Source organism: Nothoprocta perdicaria, unplaced genomic scaffold (assembly GCF_003342845.1).
Source record: "Nothoprocta perdicaria isolate Ctin4 unplaced genomic scaffold, notPer1 scaffold_31, whole genome shotgun sequence".
Classification (NCBI taxonomy): Eukaryota; Metazoa; Chordata; class Aves; order Tinamiformes; family Tinamidae; genus Nothoprocta; species Nothoprocta perdicaria.
The window spans coordinates 1340816-1354552 of NW_020455544.1; the positions used below are offsets into that span (position 1 = coordinate 1340816).

The 13737-nt window shown below is 40.1% G+C and overlaps 1 protein-coding gene across 2 annotated transcripts; it reads right to left on the reverse strand.

Moving 5' to 3' along the window:
• Positions 1-1205: 1205 nt before the first annotated feature.
• LSM6 (LSM6 homolog, U6 small nuclear RNA and mRNA degradation associated) lies at positions 1206-4754 on the reverse strand. Of its 2 annotated transcripts, none has more exons than XM_026042661.1 (4): positions 4746-4754; positions 3910-4022; positions 3000-3113; positions 1206-1492 (listed from the first exon to the last, which is right to left on the reverse strand). In XM_026042661.1, the coding sequence occupies exons 2-4, from the start codon at positions 4001-4003 to the stop codon at positions 1458-1460; spliced, it is 243 nt and encodes an 80-aa protein (XP_025898446.1). In that variant the 5' UTR covers positions 4004-4022; positions 4746-4754; the 3' UTR covers positions 1206-1457. The 2 variants fall into 2 exon arrangements, with proteins under 2 accessions (XP_025898446.1, XP_025898447.1); XM_026042662.1 differs by lacking the exon at positions 4746-4754 and adding an exon at positions 4656-4665.
• Between the last annotated feature and the right edge of the window lie 8983 nt (positions 4755-13737).

Below are 13737 nucleotides of genomic sequence, written 5' to 3' on the forward strand. Positions count from 1 at the left end.
CAAATTGGTAATTTGTACTTAGATCCTGAACCTTTTTCAAGCCCATGTCAGAAAAAGATAAAATTATTGAAGCATATTGTAAAGTGGTGTGTCTATTTGTGTGCTCTGTAGAAAGGTTAACTATTAATTGCAAAATAATTTGGAATTATATCCTGATCATAAAAAAGGCTCCCTTGGATAACTGAAATGTTACCAATCTTATTTGCATTAAAGCTATTGGGACTTGGAAAGAATGGACCAGTGTTACACTCACACAATTGTCTTGTGTTCATTCATCCACAATTAGAAATATTCTTTTTGCTCACAAGGGTAATACAAACTGCCTAAATAATAAAACAGGGCTTCAGAAAACCCATTAAAAGAATGGGTAAATAATCTCACCAGGAGGGGTATTATTCTGTGACTTGGTCCTGTGCAATTAGAAAACTTTCTGTAAAGCTGGGTGTTAAATGCAGTGTCTTGGACTGAGAAATATCAGAACATGCATAGTTTATTTCTTAATTCTATAAAATTCTTACTTTTATAAACTAGTAGAAGCATTTATATAAAACTGAACTGGACTTACTCACTAAGCTCAATAGATTCATTCACATTTCTGGCTAGCTTATAAAGAAACAATATATGTATGGTACAAGGTTGGGGAAAAGGAGATGGTAGAGTAGGAATGAGCTATCTAAACCGGGTATGTTTACATTGTTTTTTTTTAAGATTCTTTGTCTGTTTTCGGGAATAGTTTTTGATGTTTAAATTGCRTTTTATTGAATAAATTCTTTGTGCTTTGTAGAGACATGCAAAAAATAACTTAGGGTGGGGAAGCAGAGGTAGGACTTGGAAGGGGCACCTAGCTGTGCTGGCATACAACTGATTGCTTTGCACTGGTGACTGACTCCCACAGCTGGCACAACACTAACCCTTAGGGCTTTTCTTCCATTTTCTTCCATTCTTTCTCCACCCCTATTGTTGAACTGTCACTGTTACATCCTTGATTCAAGTCCACAGTTCAAGATTTTTTTGGCTAATGTAAGAGTTGGCAACTGAACTTTTTACCCGATGACTCTTTACTACAGTTCGATATTTAAAACTGATCCTCTGTTTTTCAGAAGGGACATGTTTGCCAAAATATTAGTTTATCCTTTTGTAATGTCAGTTAAACTATTGATTTGCCATCAACACAAGACTCTGATTTACAGTTACGTTGCACTCACTTCTCAATCAAATGAGCTGTTGCTTTGAATTTAATCTTGCAGCACTACTACATACTTTATTTTTATTTTTTTCTGTACAATGGAACAAAGCAGTGTTTTGAAACTAACAAAAAGATCCAGAATTTTACACTGGTTTACATTTATTTAAAAAAAAAACCCTTGTGTAATTCACCTGTGAATAATTAACTACAAATCAAATAGGGCTCATAATTAAGAGATTCAGAAGTACAAAATAGCCTCCTTCTGGCATCTTCACATCCTTCTCTTCTGTGTGCTTATGTACAATACTGTGAAAAGAGAGAGTAACACATAAGAGTGCCTCAGTAAAAAAGGTAGAGAAGCCTGTTCWGTTAAACTTATTTTCATTACTTGGTAAAATAAAAGCATAATGAAAATGAATCCCAATAAGCATGAATAAACTCAGGGAATTTGTAAAATCAAGTTTCACGGAATGCTATCAGATATACACATATGATTTTGTTTCTGTATTATAGTCATAGCAAAACAACACTCAGCAGGTGCAGGCTGGAGAGATAAACTACAGCTGACTACCCTGCAGCATTACTGAGAAGGGCACAATAAGACTTTCTATGCAGCAAAAGTTAAGGGTGTCAGGCACAAAAGTTCTGAGATTTCAACTAAAGGTGGAAATCCCAGGATCACATGGCAAAGCTAATCATAACAAGAGCTAACATACTCCATCTACTTTACTGGAGCTACCAGAACAGTATTTCCTGTACACTTTTTAKGAGTGTTTTTCCTTTGGGTTAGAACCATGAAAAAATGCATTTTGAACTCACAACAGGAAGTTATGCAAACTGTGCTGCTATACCTATGATGTCTCATTTATTTGCTCAGCCGGTTTTTCAGTCATCTCTCATCCTTTATTCTAAGTAATAGACTATTTCCCTAATTGATTCCACAGTTCTCTGGAGCTCTCTGTCATTATAYTCCTTATTTTAATAATCCAGATTCCTTGTTAAAAAAAAAAAAAACACTTGGAGTGTTCCTCCTTCTATGACAGAATTTTCCTTTCCACTGGTACCACATTCTCCTTGACTCTTTATGTACTATGGAATTCAGTTCTTTGTTCTTTTTTCCCCTCTTTCCCTTCCTCTGTCCGTTTTCTTCTTGAGTAGTTTGGTCCAACTCTGCCTCATTTACCTTCTCAGTAGTCCCAACACATCTGACTTAAGAACTTCTGTTTATTTTTAAATATTCTGCCAGGCAGGCCTGTTACAGCCCAACTAAGGGTCTGACACCACACTCCGATTTCAGCAACCTAAAGTACTCCTCAATCTAAGTAAAAGCAAGCTTTGTCTTAGTGAAGCAGGATGTTAATTGCCCTTGCTAATAACCAAACACTACATTGGGACATCCAAAGGCTCCATTCTGAACTTGAACTCCATGCTAAGTATTAGCATGATTTTCTTCTATCAATATCTGTACTGTATCATAAAAAGTTTGCTTGGCAAAACTCAAACTCCTACGGAGCAGAGGTCACCTAAGCAGGCAATAAGTACAGAAGGGTAAGCCTGCCAGACAGCAGGAAATACAGTTCTRAGGCAGGCTAGAAAAGAGCATGCTTCCCTAAAAGAACTTCAGGTTCAGAGAGAAAGGAACATTGGAATGATTGAGCACTGTCACTGAAAAGAGGCACAAGAGAAAATAAATATATTGAGGTTTCCAAGAAAGCCTACAAGCAGCGACTTATACCTCAGCCGCTCCTCAAATTCAGAAATAAACATCAAACACTACATTCTTATGAGCAGTAATACAGGGAGAAGGAGTTACCATTATTTCCTCGGATAAATGCATCTCCATACTTGTTCTTTAACTGTCCATTTACATATTCTTCTGTCTGTTCCAGAGCTATATTCATATACCCATCCAGGCAAGCTAGGACACCTGAAGAGCAACAGGTTAAAAGTCAATCAACTTAAACATATCTTAAAATAACTAAAAATGCATGGTATTTGAACAATACAGGAAAAAACAAAAAAAGCTTTCCTAATCAAATAAAATCCAAGTTTGTCCAGATGAGACAATTGGTCAATGTTCTTAGAATTAAGCTGGCAGTGAGGAACCCCAGGATCTAGCAGAAATATGACTGCTCACAAAGAGCTGTTTAATGCACACACAAAGAAGACTAAAACAAAACTAACATCAGAATTCTTTCCCTCCAGTAATCCCATGTGCTCCAAGTAACAATAGTAAGCGAAAACCTATCTGTCCAAAACTGTAATTGGAATGTGTGGTGGGTTTTTTAAACCATTATTCACAGGGCCATAAACAGTATTTTCAGACTCTTTTGTTTCTAGAGTGCATTGATGCTTGTTCCAGTCTTCTCCCTTTTCTTTGTATTTTCTCTACTCTTAGACTAGTAATGCCATCCAATAGTGTCATAGACCGTGCAGGTTAATACTTCCATTTTTCTGTTCTATATACATCTCATCTCTACACATAGTAATGGTACATATTAATTTGCTAGTTATTACTTGTGTGCCTTTCCAAGACTTTCTCTGTTAGATTTGTGCACACCCTTAGCAGAGAATCAAGATATTTTATCTTTATTTCATCTCATTCTGAGATCTATATTTGTGTACTTCCAAGATTGASTCAATCTGCTTTGTTCACACAGAGCACTGCACCTGTTCTAAGCTCCCCAGACAATGAAATCCTAGACTTTACTTAGAGAACTTACCTCGATAATCAACTCCAGAATTTAGTTTGACAACAACTGGTCGCCCAATGATTTGCTTTAGGAAGTCACTAGGAGTTTGCTTCCGTAGACTCATCTTGGTCTTCCTRGGTATGCTGTGAGGAGGAAAAGGGGGAAGAAACATCTGGATAAGTAATACTTAAACACAGACTTTAAGCTCTCGGTACTGAGAGGCAGACGCTCAGTTCTCAGGAGGAGAAAATACTGAAGGAGATAAAAGGAAAACCGTAGGGCAGACATGGAAAGACAGTTCCTAGGGCCATAGCATTAAATTTTCCATTTGTCATTTTTATAACTTCCGAAGTTCTTGACAGGAATCCTTGATTTCAAACCATTTGCCATGCTGTGCATCTTGTGAACTTCCAGTGTAGCCAAGGCCTTGATTTTTTTTTTCTTTGCTGAAATGGATTTACTAAAATTGCAGATCAATAGTGGGTTCACATGTTTGGGCACTGCAATCCAGTATATGCTCTATATAGTGAAACAAGAGAAGGGATTTTGATCTCAGTTACACACATATGAGCAAACAGTGAATTGGGAAGAATGACTTTAAACAAGTCATTTAACTTGCATGAAACTTAGAATTAAGCTCTGCAATTAACCTCTGCGAAAGCCTGGAAGGACGTTGTGGTTTAAAAATTCATAGTATGTAGTTCATAGCTTGGTGAGGCCCTAATTCAGTATTGCGCTCCCCCTTCCCCCCCCCCGCCCAGCGCCGCTGTCTTTACCGAGCGAGCCGAGTCGCGGAGACCCCGTTACGGGAAAGGGGCGACCCGCCGCTGCTGCCAACGGTCGCCGCCAACGGTCGCCGCACTCACCCGCCGCGCGCGCCGGCTGCGCCCCGTGCCGCTGAGCCGCGGCCAATGAGCGCCGCCCGCTACGGCGCCGCGGCCGGGACAAAAGGCACCTGGCGGCGGAGCGCGTTTGGCGGTAGGCGGGACCGGGGGCGCGGCCTCCCCTTTCCTGCCCCCTTGCCCGAGCCCGCGGCGGCCGGGCCGGGCCGGGCCGAGCCGAGCCGAGCCGGGCCGAGCGCCACGGCGCCGCCCCGGGGGCGGGGCGGCGGCGCCACGCGGCGGCCGCTCACCAACGCCTGGCCCCGTGACCGTTGAGCGGCGGCCCGTGGCCGTTAGGAGCCGTTGGGAAACGGGTGAGGTGAACGGCTGCATGGCTGCCAAGGCAAGCGGCTTTCGCCGCGGGGCGAGGAGCGAGCCTCGCGCCTCTCGCGCTTGCCCAAACGGACCGAGCTGGTTTTTGTGCTGCGCGCTGTGCCTGTCCGTGCTGCGCCCCGCACAGCCGAAGCGGTGATGCCTGCCTGGCGTTTTCCCRCTCGGGATGAAAAGTGGGATCTTGGCACGTTTTTGGGTTGTAATTGCACAATCCTCAAAGTTTCCTGCTTTCTGCTTTGAGCTCCTTTGAGAGGAGACCAAAAGCTTCATCATCAGCTGTGTCCACACCTTTGGCTTGCACGTGGAAAAGCTTACCAGAAAATCACCTGTAATAGTTGTCACTTCTCCTTCCCCGTTACTGTGACTGTGATTTTTGCTGCTTTTGTTAATGGGCAGAGTAAGGGGCCAAATAGGGGCAGGGGACCAGATAGCGACGCTCCAGCATGCATGGTTGAAAGTGACTGGGACTACGGGAAGAAGCTTCTTAAGTCTGAGATTATTTTAATATGTTACTCCATTTCTCTTTCATATTATGACAAATTCTGTCTTATTAAAGACTGTAAGTCACATMTAATTTAGAATTATGATAATGCAAAAACGCTATTGATTTCTCATAAAACTTCTCCAACACCTATCAGGGTGTTTTGCAAATGAATCACCTTTAGGATCTACTGATACTTTATAACCAAAATTCTGATTTGTTAATGCAGATGCACTTTTTAAAAATACATCTTGCGCACATTTATGCCAGAAAATGTCTCATTGATTTCTTATGGAAAAAAAAAAAGATCCAGTGTTTAATTATACTCTAATGAGATTCTATTTATTCCCAGATGATCTTGTCTTACATAGGCCTTCTCACATTTCAGTGTAGGGTATCCTTAGTACAACTCTAGATAGGAAAGTGTTGTTCATTCATTTATCAGGTGAATTAATGAACACAAAAGCCAAGTGTTTTTTTTTTTTTCCAATGTTGTCTGAAAAGAACACAGCAAAACAAGAAGTTGAACTTGTGCCTTCTACTTCTCTCAGCCTTCTCTTCCCCTTTCCTCCAGATATCACCACAATGTCTGGGAAGCCCTTTCTTTTTTTAGGGATTTAGTACCATGACAGGAGTTAATCATCTGTGAAAGCTTCTGAACTGGATTTTTTATTCTTCCATTATTGATTTAATATCTTTGTAAAACTATTCATTGTCATGATACAATGAAAATGTACTATAGTTTTTCAGAATATGAATTAGTAAATGTTTCCCTCTCTTCCTTTTAGAGTTGTTTATCTCTTTTCTCAACGCGTTTGTTAACATTTTTTTTCCCTCCAAAGCTTAGGCTGGAGGGCTTTAAAAGGCAAGGTCCGTGAACCCGGCAAAGTTCACCTTGCCGTCCTGGAGTTCAAGAGGAGGCTCGGTCAGGAAAGTAGGGCCACATTGTGACCATGTTGCCAGGCAACCATCATATTAATCAGGAGGATCCAACTGTGCTTGATTATATCTAGCACTTGAAGCAGAAAAGGAACCTAAAATAGTGCCCTACCACGGAGGGCAGGCTCACAAAGTTTAATTTGCCCACCAGGCTTGAGTGCATAATATTTTGAAGGGGAATTATTCTGTTTATCATTATTACTGATCTCCATGATTGAGACTGGGCAAGTAGATTTCGTGCCTGGGCTGGTGGATTTTCTTAACAATTTTGCAAGTCTGGCTGGGGATATTTTGTGATTTGGGATCCTTCCTTTTTGTTTTATTTCTTCCATTTTTTTTCTTTTCTTTGCAGGTTCTATTTCCTCTTTACTAGTCACTGCTGAGCTATTTTGCGTACTGCCCAACAGGCTGCTTCCAAGTTAGGTTAAGCATATATATGTAGCTAGGGCTTGTGTATGTATGCTTTTGCTGTTCAATGCCAGTCAGCAAAATCCTCATGATTTCCTGCTTAATACTTTATTAAACTTACAGACCTGTCTGTTTTGAGTCATGGGAGTTGAGATGGGTATGAATTTTGTACCCTTAGCCCCTGCCATTCATGGCTTGCCCTCAAGTCAGGAACACGAATCTTAGTTTTCTGCGTTTTGCTTAAAACAGTCTCACATACTATTTTTACTGTTGAATTGACCTTTATGCAATAAGATGAATMTTGCTGAGCCATTTGGAGTAGTGTGGTTTGCACCTGGAAAATTCCTTTTTGTATGTTGAGAAACATTATGTAATAACATCTGTTAATGCACAGCTCAGAGAATGTTCTTTTTCCTGCATGACCACATGGAAATGACCTCAAGAAGGTGGTCTCCAAAGGGCTTAAGTAATCCACATTCAGTGGAATTGTTAAACATTTCAAGGCTTTAAGAGTGAAAATAAAATTAAGGCCCCATTAGCTAATGTTTCTACCATTTTTGTTTGTTTGCTTATAGATGGGAAAGGATTTAGATCTTAAAATTTTGCATAGTTTGCTATCAGTACATGTCTTTACCACATTGCTTTATCCTTTCATAGYGTACTACAATAGAGCTTTTTCAGCTCTATAACTCATTGAAATCAGTGAGATGGTGCCCTTGTGTTTTAATCAAGATGAACTTGAAAGGTGAACATTGTAAGTGGTAGAAATTATTTATAATTTGGTAATAAAAGTTTATGTCTAACACTCCAAATTTCATACATCTGCTATGTGCTGGCCTTGAGATATAGAACAATTGYAGTTGCCTTTACATTTGGCCTTAGATGAAAGGTCATAAATTAAAATGATTGAGTTCATAGTCATTCCCGGCTCGCAAAATTTCCATATTAACATCTTCACCTCAAACATAAATGGTTACAAAGTTACAAAGAAGAATTGTGTTGGCCTCTGTCAACCGAACTTAATGACAGAAGTCTGTGGAACTTATACTATTGCTAACTCTTAAATGCGAAGCCTTGCAGACTCGTTGTTCAAAGGACCTAATTTAAACCTTACAGTTAACTTTAAAAGTGAAATGGTAGTTGACAGTCTTGCTTTTTCCCTTTAATGCAATAAAAACTGCTTCAAAGTTCACAAGGTTTTCCTTTCCCGGCTGCTTGAGATAAAAGGATTTCCATAGAACAAGATGGCCATATAACACAATGTGTTAAGAGTTGTCCCGTTCTTCTWCTTCTTGTGAAGTGAAGTTTACATGAGGTAAATGCAGAAGAGCAGCAATCCAGATGGCTAAAGAATTTCTGTGGCTGACTTTGAATTCCAACTAAATAATCCCAGGTTGTAATCCAGTGAATGAAAGAAGATTCTAGCAAACAGCCTCATCTGAAAATTGGTTAACAAAGGAGGACAAACCTATTCCAGCCAAATTATGGCACATATCAAGATTTTAACAATAAATTTTGGAACATACTTAGATCAGAAAGAAGAAAAAACAAAGTCYGCAAAAAATATGCGCTAGAATAAGGGACCGCGAATTAGTCCCAAATCCAGGGAATCTGTGTCTGTGTAGCGCCCGTGAGAGCATGCAGGGAGAAGGACAAGTCCACTTCCATGAAATAATGTCAAGGTGGAGACACTCTGCAATTCTAGATAAACTGAAGTCGGTGGAATTTTGCCAGTCACCTCACTGTACTGGTCAAAAATATCAAACCAAGTTTGTTGAGAGAAAAGCAAAATCAAGACTCTTAGGTTGGTGTCTTTCCATATGCTTTGCAACAGGAAAGCTCCATATCTGCTTTCTCCTAAGGGAGAACTGAGCACATTGGTATGTTGTGCTCCTAAACCAAACAATAAGCAAGCAGACTGGGGGCTTTTCAATCCTGAAATTGCTCCCATTGACAGGGGGGTGGGGATTAGCATCTCCCCCAACTCAGTCCACTTAATGTTTTCTTGTTAGAGGTCTTCTGCTGATGTCCTGGGAGAGTGAGAGAACCTCGGAGATCATCACAGCATTTTAGCAGGCCTTCAGGGAGCTCAAGAGAGAGAATGATGGGGGAACGCAGCACAACRCTTTCTGTCCTTCTCCTGGACTTTCAGAAGATCCCCAGAAGCTTTCAAAGTTCACTTAATTCCTTCAGAGTCCCCGGGAGCCTTCTCCTTGGCTTTCCTCTGTAGATAACCTTTTTTTCTCCAGGAGTCATAGGAGGTTTGACATGCCCTTTACATGGAAGAACTTGGTCCTCCCCAGCATTCAAGTGATACTGTGCTTGTGCCCTTAGAGTAAAAGATCAGAGACTTTCTTCCTTAAATGAAGACTGATTTATCCAGTATTATTTGCCATGCTATGCTGTGATCATCAGAGCTCCTGATTACCAGCCATGATCTCAATTAAAAATTTAATGCATTTTTGAGTTGGACCTTAGTCAAAAAATAAGAGTTCTGTGCAATAGGCTTTAAATAGAAGAGCCTTAAAAAATCCTGCCCTCTTCAGGTTCTTATGTTGTGCTCATCGCCCCAAAATATTCCTGCTTTCCTGTATGAATTAAGTGATATGATTAGTTTTTGTCACAAGATTCTCTTTCCTGCTTTCTGTTCATTTATATTTTTATTGTAACAGATTAGATCATATGAAAATTGTGCTTTCTGTTACGTTTAGTAAAAGTGGGAAGTCCCACTTGTTTTTTTTTCCTGAAATATTTACTTAATTTTATCCCAAAGATGATCAAACTGGACCCAGTCCTTTATGTTTAGACTTCTAAAAATATTTGTATTAAAGAAACATGTGCTTTTTTTTTTTCCAGTGTAGAATATCAATTCCAGATGACAGTTCAATGTAAATGTTTCCATAGCTAGGTTGATGATGTGAATGCAGGACTTCAGGTTGAAAAATTGAGTGTCATATTTAAGCACAGACACAGGACTGCTGGTGTAAAGCATCTGCTTTACACCCAGTTAGTTCCCAGATTCCTGGAAATTCTCCTGACACAAACCTGGGACAAAGTGAGTGTAAATAGAAGTCAATCCATACCGTTTTTCCAAAATTCATTGAAAGGGAAAGGGAGAACAGTGTTATGCCCCCTCTCTGTCCTGCCCTTACCCTTCTCCCTTCAGGATGCAGCTGATGCCACAGGACAGAGCAGCAGCTGACCTGCATGAAGGCTCGCTGTCTTCACAGGATCTAACTGGATCTGTCAGCACCTTTCTTTTTTCTGGCCTCTCAACCTGATTTTTCCATTTGTCTGAACCTTCACAGGTGCTTCACATATAGGAAAAAAAAATGTTTTGGCTGAGGCTGCTCCTCAGAAGAGTCTCAGAGTCTTTCCACAGATTTTAGCAAGCAGAGGATTATGGATCAAGCCTAAAATAAGTTCTGACACCCTCCCCCCCCCCCCCCTTCTTTTTCCTTCCACATGTTTCAGTCCCCCAGAAATTGGAATATGTACTGGTATGAACCTGGTAGTGATACTGGATGAAACAGCTAGCAGAGTTAAAGTAAGTATTAAGTTTATTAGTAGGAAATTAAGTTTTATTGACATAAAAAAATGGAGACATGAAAAGACAAATCAAGATTTCAAGCTCTGAAGTTGAAACCCCTTTTTTRTTGCTGCTCTTGTATATTTGTGCAGTAGGCAGAATCTCTGTAGGCATTACTGAAATGCAGATAAAACCATAGAAATGAAGTCATGCTAGAGAGAAAATAAGTATACAAGGGTGATTCAGTTTGTGTGAGGAGAGTGCCCTTCTTGGGTATTAGGCAGCCTGGAAGCCGCAGGTGAAGGCGCCCGCGTCAGTGTTTGCTCTGCTGGCAGGCGCTGCTGGTGGCAGGTCCTGGGACCCGGCAGAGGCGATGGCCTCTGCTGCAGCTCACGGAGCCCGGCTGCTCCCAGCGTAACAGGGCTTCCAGGGGCACTCGGATCCGCCGGGGCTCAGTTCCCACACTCCTTTAACTAACAGAAGTTTGGTTCGATGGAAGAAGYTGTTTTTAGTAATATAAAATATTTGGGAGCGGTGGGCTATAAAGGAATAGGAATAAAATCAGAGTGTGTGTGTGTGTATATATATTTAAAATATATATGTAGAAACAAATAATGTATAATTTTAAACATAAATTTTAGTAATTTTAAATATAAAGATTTAATCTACTGATAATGCAGGAAAAGAATAATAATTTATTAAATATTTAGATATTGGAGATTACAGTATAATTATTCTGTTCTTTCTGTGTCTTTCCTAGCTGGAGTGCTGGAGAGTTAAATTTCTTTAGAAAAATTATGTGATTTAAAGTCGATGTTAGGTCACTCTTGGGTCATTCGTGTGCGGGTGTTTTTTTCAGTGGCCTCAGTTCCTGTCCATTGACCATAAAATCACTATTTCTGAGGTTAAGGGATCAAAATTGAATATGATTATTTTATAAGATAATAGCAAAAAAAAGGATAAAATCAAAAAGAGGACTAGAAACTGTGCATATGCATGATGATCAGTCTTGTTAGGAATAAAAAAAGGTATCAAGTTTCATACTAAGTCACAAATTAATTTTTATCTGAGTGCATTACGTAGCTCACTTGTCTTTTTAACTTCATTATCTCTCAATTGATATGCTAGTAAAAATAAGGACAGTACAAGATACAGATTTGTCGATGTGATCTGACTGTTTCCCCGTCACCCAGTTGCTGGAGCCAGCAGTTTCAGTAGTAAAACCCTCCAATACTGTGTTCACCTCCAGTTCCCTCTTCTTGACACATACAAGGAAATGTTTCTGTGGCCTTGACTGCTTTTACAAGAAAAAAAAATTACTGGAAAAAAAAGTATACAATGATATTGTTATGTACTAACTCTTCCAGACCTGTGGTAACAGATACAGATGTTGTCTTCCAAGAGAGGAAAATGACACAGGGAAACTGCCTCACTAGTCTGTGCTTTGTTTTCCATCTTTCAGGGGAAACTACCATGTGTGCTCTCAGTGCAGCTCCAGCAATCCTAGGAATTGTGGGACCTGTAGCACCAAAGTACCAGGTACCATCACCTGATGCTACCTAGAAGGTTTAGATGATAGTAGGCCGAAGTTGTCCAGGTCATCCCTGATTTAAAATTGCACCCTTGCCCTGCAAGTGGACACATATGGTCAAAACAATGGTGAGTGCTGAGAAACCACTTTGCAAAGATAAGATYTCTAGCAATGAAACTAAAAAGGCTCCAATGGTCCTTTTTAAGGAGAGGAGAGATGGTACAAAAGCTGTGCAATCCAGCAGGCCTTTCAGGCTGCTGTGTCTGAGAAGGTGTTGGCAATACAGTTTCAAAGTGGTTTGTAAATCCCTGTGAATTGGATCATTAGAGAACTACAGCTGTCATTGCTGTGCTCTGCTCTAAGAGGACAGGGTCTCCAGAATTCATGGAAGAGGAAGAAAATCCTCTCTGCATTTCAGAGAATTTGCAGGTGAAGTAGTGAGCTATAGGGAAAGATAGAAATGGARTGAAGCTACAAGAAGTTACAGGATTGGAAATTACTCCATGGCTTTTAGCTTTGCTTAGGAACATCCTTTAGGAGCCCATGGAGTTAGCAGCCACCATCCTCCCTCAGGCTGTACTGTGTTGCACCTGCTCCTTTCCTTTGTTTCTTGGTCCTGTTTTGCTTCCAGCTCTACTGAGAGTCTCATGCTCTGGCTTCGTCCGCAACACACAGAGAGTACTTTAGCCTGGCCTCTCCACACTATGTCCCAACTATGTCATCTCCTCAGCTTCTAATTTTTTTCTATATTCTCACCTTCCYAACTCAAATCATCCTATGCCTTTGTTTTTTTGGCAATATATTTTTCACCTGGGCACTTGTCTACTCAGATTTGACACTACTGGTTGATTTCACATAATAGACACAGCACAGACTGAATATATATTTCTCTCTCTGGATGTAGGGTTTGGACATTAAAATCAATGCCTTGGAGGTGAAAAGTTTCGTCATCCATAAATAAACCTTGAGTCATTCATTTCACCTCCCTGTGTAGAGTATCAGCAATGGAATATGTCATTTGAAAGATTAAATTTGAAAATACCCTATGCTCGCATGCTGAAGTTTCCTTAGTTGGAGAGAATTCCAACCATTTCACACACAAGAAAATAAGGAATAGAAGTGCAGCTAGTGTTGTGTCCCAAAATGGAGGAGAGGTTTTTGTTATAATGAGGAAATATCTGTGACAACTTTGGCCCACTACAAATTACAATCCCACAAACAGTTGAGAGCTCCATCGGCAAGGGGTGCAAATTTCTAATCTGAAATAAGTATTCAACAGGCTGCTCCAAAGATGCAGGCTCTGCTCTCTCTTGTGTTGCGCAGCTGCTCTTGAATGTCACAGCAGGTCTTTCTAACTTYTCTGTGACTCAGTTTCCCTTAGGTAAACCAGGAATGATCTGTCTAAGGTGCTTTCAGATCAATGGATGAAAAGCATTACATAATAGCAAAGAATTATTAATATCCTAATGATGCCATGGGACACAATGATCAATATTTATATTTTTCTATTTAGAGGGTATTTTGCTATTGAATGATTTCTGAAGTAGTATATATAATAACTGAAGGTTGTCATACTTTCATGTGGAACATACAAATCCTTTGKTATCTGTATGATATAAAGATGAAAAACACCTTAAATTCCTGTATGTCATTTCTCTTGAGGCTAGAGGGCCTAAGTCAAAGGGAAAATCTAATGATTTACTGCATGAGCATGTGTGAAATGTATGCATTAATAAATTCTACATGACTGTATGTT

Bases quoted from the DNA above. Each gene is read 5' to 3' on its own strand.
- LSM6 (XM_026042661.1), bottom strand. From the start codon at position 4,003: ATGAGTCTACGGAAGCAAACTCCTAGTGACTTCCTAAAGCAAATCATT. The intron at 3,114-3,909 runs GTAAGTTCTCTA...GTTGCTCTTCAG, and splicing joins TTCTGGAGTTGATTATCGAG to GTGTCCTAGCTTGCCTGGAT. The intron at 1,493-2,999 runs GTAACTCCTTCT...CTCTTTTCACAG, and splicing joins ATTTATCCGAGGAAATAATG to TATTGTACATAAGCACACAG.